Here is a 2,246-nt window from a genome sequence, read left to right as displayed (position 1 = left end):
GGGTCTGCGAGCCGGGCGGCCCCGGGAGCATCTCCACCTCACTTACCGGCTGTTGGCAAGGCTGCTGGGACACGTTCTTCGGGGCCCTGCCTGGTTGTTCTCAAAAGTCCTGTGAGAACGAGGAAGCTGCTTTCTAGATGCTGTTTCTGGGTGGAGAACATGAGGCTGCGGGGGGCACACTTTGCCCCCGATACCTTCAGAGTAACTTTCCGCTGAAGCAAGTAGAAGGTCTTTCTGGGAACGTGTTCCACAGGCTGTGGGGGGGGAGGTGAAATGCTCATTCTTGAAGTTAGGAACTTGGGTGTCATTTTTGGTGCAAGCCAACCGTGAACCGCTCTGACCCGTGGCAGCCTAGTCAGTAACTTTGTGTTTACCAAGTTAGACTGAAATTGTTCACCGGATTGTGTTTTCTTTCTCTCTGTAGATTTTGTGGTGGATGCAACCCGCAAGGGTAACAAAATTCGTTTTGCAAATCATTCAGTAAATCCAAACTGCTATGCAAAAGGTAGGTGCTAATGGGATCGCATTCTCACCAGAACCCCCTTGCAGACCAGTGACCGTCCACTTGACAGGCCTGCGACAGAGGTTCTTTGCACAAGTCAGACCCTCCCTGTGGCCTGTCTTCATCCAACTCACTGACACCAGTGTGTGTATCTCTTTCCAGTCATGATGGTTAACGGCGATCACAGGATAGGGATTTTTGCTAAGAGAGCCATCCAGACCGGTGAAGAGCTGTTTTTTGATTACAGGTTGGTAACCCCGAATTTCTAGGAGGACCTCTGGGCTTTTTCTGCCTGGATTCTGAGCTGTGGATGAAGCCTGGCTTTCAGCTTTGTTGGCTCTTCCGTCCTTAGAGGGATTTATTTACTTCTGGTCCTTGTCTGTCAGCGGCTGGGGTGGGAAGTTAGACAAGGAATGCTTACTTGTGAAACACAGGCCTGCCTCGGAGATACTGCGGGTGCGGTTCCAGACCACTGCACTCAAGTGATTCCCAATCCTCTCGCTGGTGGGGGGGCTTGCCAGACAGTGACGGCTGCCGACCTGGGTTCTTAATGGCACCTAGAACGGTGAACCTTCTCCAGGACGGTTCAGTCTCCCTTGCCCAGACCCATCCGAGGAGCCACCAGGCGCGGCCGCTATTGCCCGTGGAACGCACGCTGATGCCCCNGCCCGCCCCTCCCACGGGAGGCTGCCGTGTCCACGCGGTGCGGGCCCGTCGTCGGTGCCCCCGCTGCACCTTCTGGAGAACTTGCCGCTTGGCCGGCACCTCTGTGCTGTGGAGACGGCTTCTTTCCCCGAGCCGACCTCTGCAGCCTCCTCCCCTCCCTCCGCCTTCACGGAGTGGGAGAGCGTTGGGGCCCGGCTCTGGCGTCCGGGAACGAGTGGCCGGCGGCGTCTTCTGTCCCGACTCCTGCGACTTTCTCCGGACCAGCAGGGGGCCCGCGCTGCCCTCCTCCATCCGTGTGGTCCCCGGAGGAGCGCTTTCCATTCCTTCGCCAGCGTCTCCTCGGCGGCGTTCACAGCTTGCTTTTCAAAATGCCTTCCTCGCTGCGCTCCGTCGTGTCTAGTTTTTTCATTTAAAGTGAGAGACGCACGACCCTTCCTTTCACTCGCGCACTTAGGGGCCGCAGGGGGTGGTTAACTGGCCTGACTTCAATATTGCTGCATCTCAGGGACTAGGGAGGCCCGAGCAGAGGGAAGGGGGGAGGGGCGGTCAGAGCACACCTGAGGTGTAGCCATTAAATCCATCTTCTCCTGTGGGTGCAGCTCGTGCCCCCCCATAACAGAGCAGTCACATCCAGGATCCCCAGTCAGCTTACCAGGCCTGATGTTAAATGAGAAAGTCTGGAATATTGCACCAATGACCAGACTTGTTAGATGTAAGGCTGCCACAGACCTTCGGTACCCCCCCCCTCCCAACAGAAAGTAAGGTTTGCCAAGCGCGATAAAACCGAGGTATGCCTGTGTGACAAAGGGTGGGGAGCGCCCCGCTCCTCCACAGGGGTCCTGCAGGTGCATTTCCTAAAGTGAAGGTGCTCGCTCTTCACACGGTGTCCTGCACCTGCTTTTCTGGGCGGTCCTGCCTGGTCCCTGCGTTCGGAGCGACTTCGTGCTTTGTGACGGCCGAAGCGCTTATTGCATTGTTAGGGTTCAGTGCTGGGACGGTTAAGGCGCTGCTGTCCTACCTGATCACCTCGGGGTCCTTTCTGGGGAAGTTGCTGGCCGTCAGGGCGTGCTGACACCAC

General features: G+C 57.1%; 1 protein-coding gene across 6 annotated transcripts in view; it reads left to right on the top strand.

The window, feature by feature from the left end:
* EZH2 (enhancer of zeste 2 polycomb repressive complex 2 subunit) overlaps positions 1 to 2,246 on the top strand; it is a 65,733-nt gene that overhangs the window by 63,031 nt on the left and 456 nt on the right. For all 6 annotated transcript variants that reach the window (XM_077777979.1, XM_077777977.1, XM_077777975.1 and 3 more), the window contains 2 exons: positions 425 to 505; positions 665 to 749. In XM_077777979.1, coding sequence (XP_077634105.1) covers positions 425 to 505; positions 665 to 749 — 166 coding nt within the window. The remainder of the gene's footprint in view (positions 1 to 424; positions 506 to 664; positions 750 to 2,246) is intronic.

Source organism: Crocuta crocuta, unplaced genomic scaffold (assembly GCF_008692635.1).
Source record: "Crocuta crocuta isolate KB4526 unplaced genomic scaffold, BGI_CrCroc_1.0 scaffold128, whole genome shotgun sequence".
NCBI lineage: Eukaryota > Metazoa > Chordata > Mammalia > Carnivora > Hyaenidae > Crocuta > Crocuta crocuta.
Note: the sequence above shows the minus strand (reverse complement) of the source record. Positions and strands in the feature narration are given on the sequence as shown.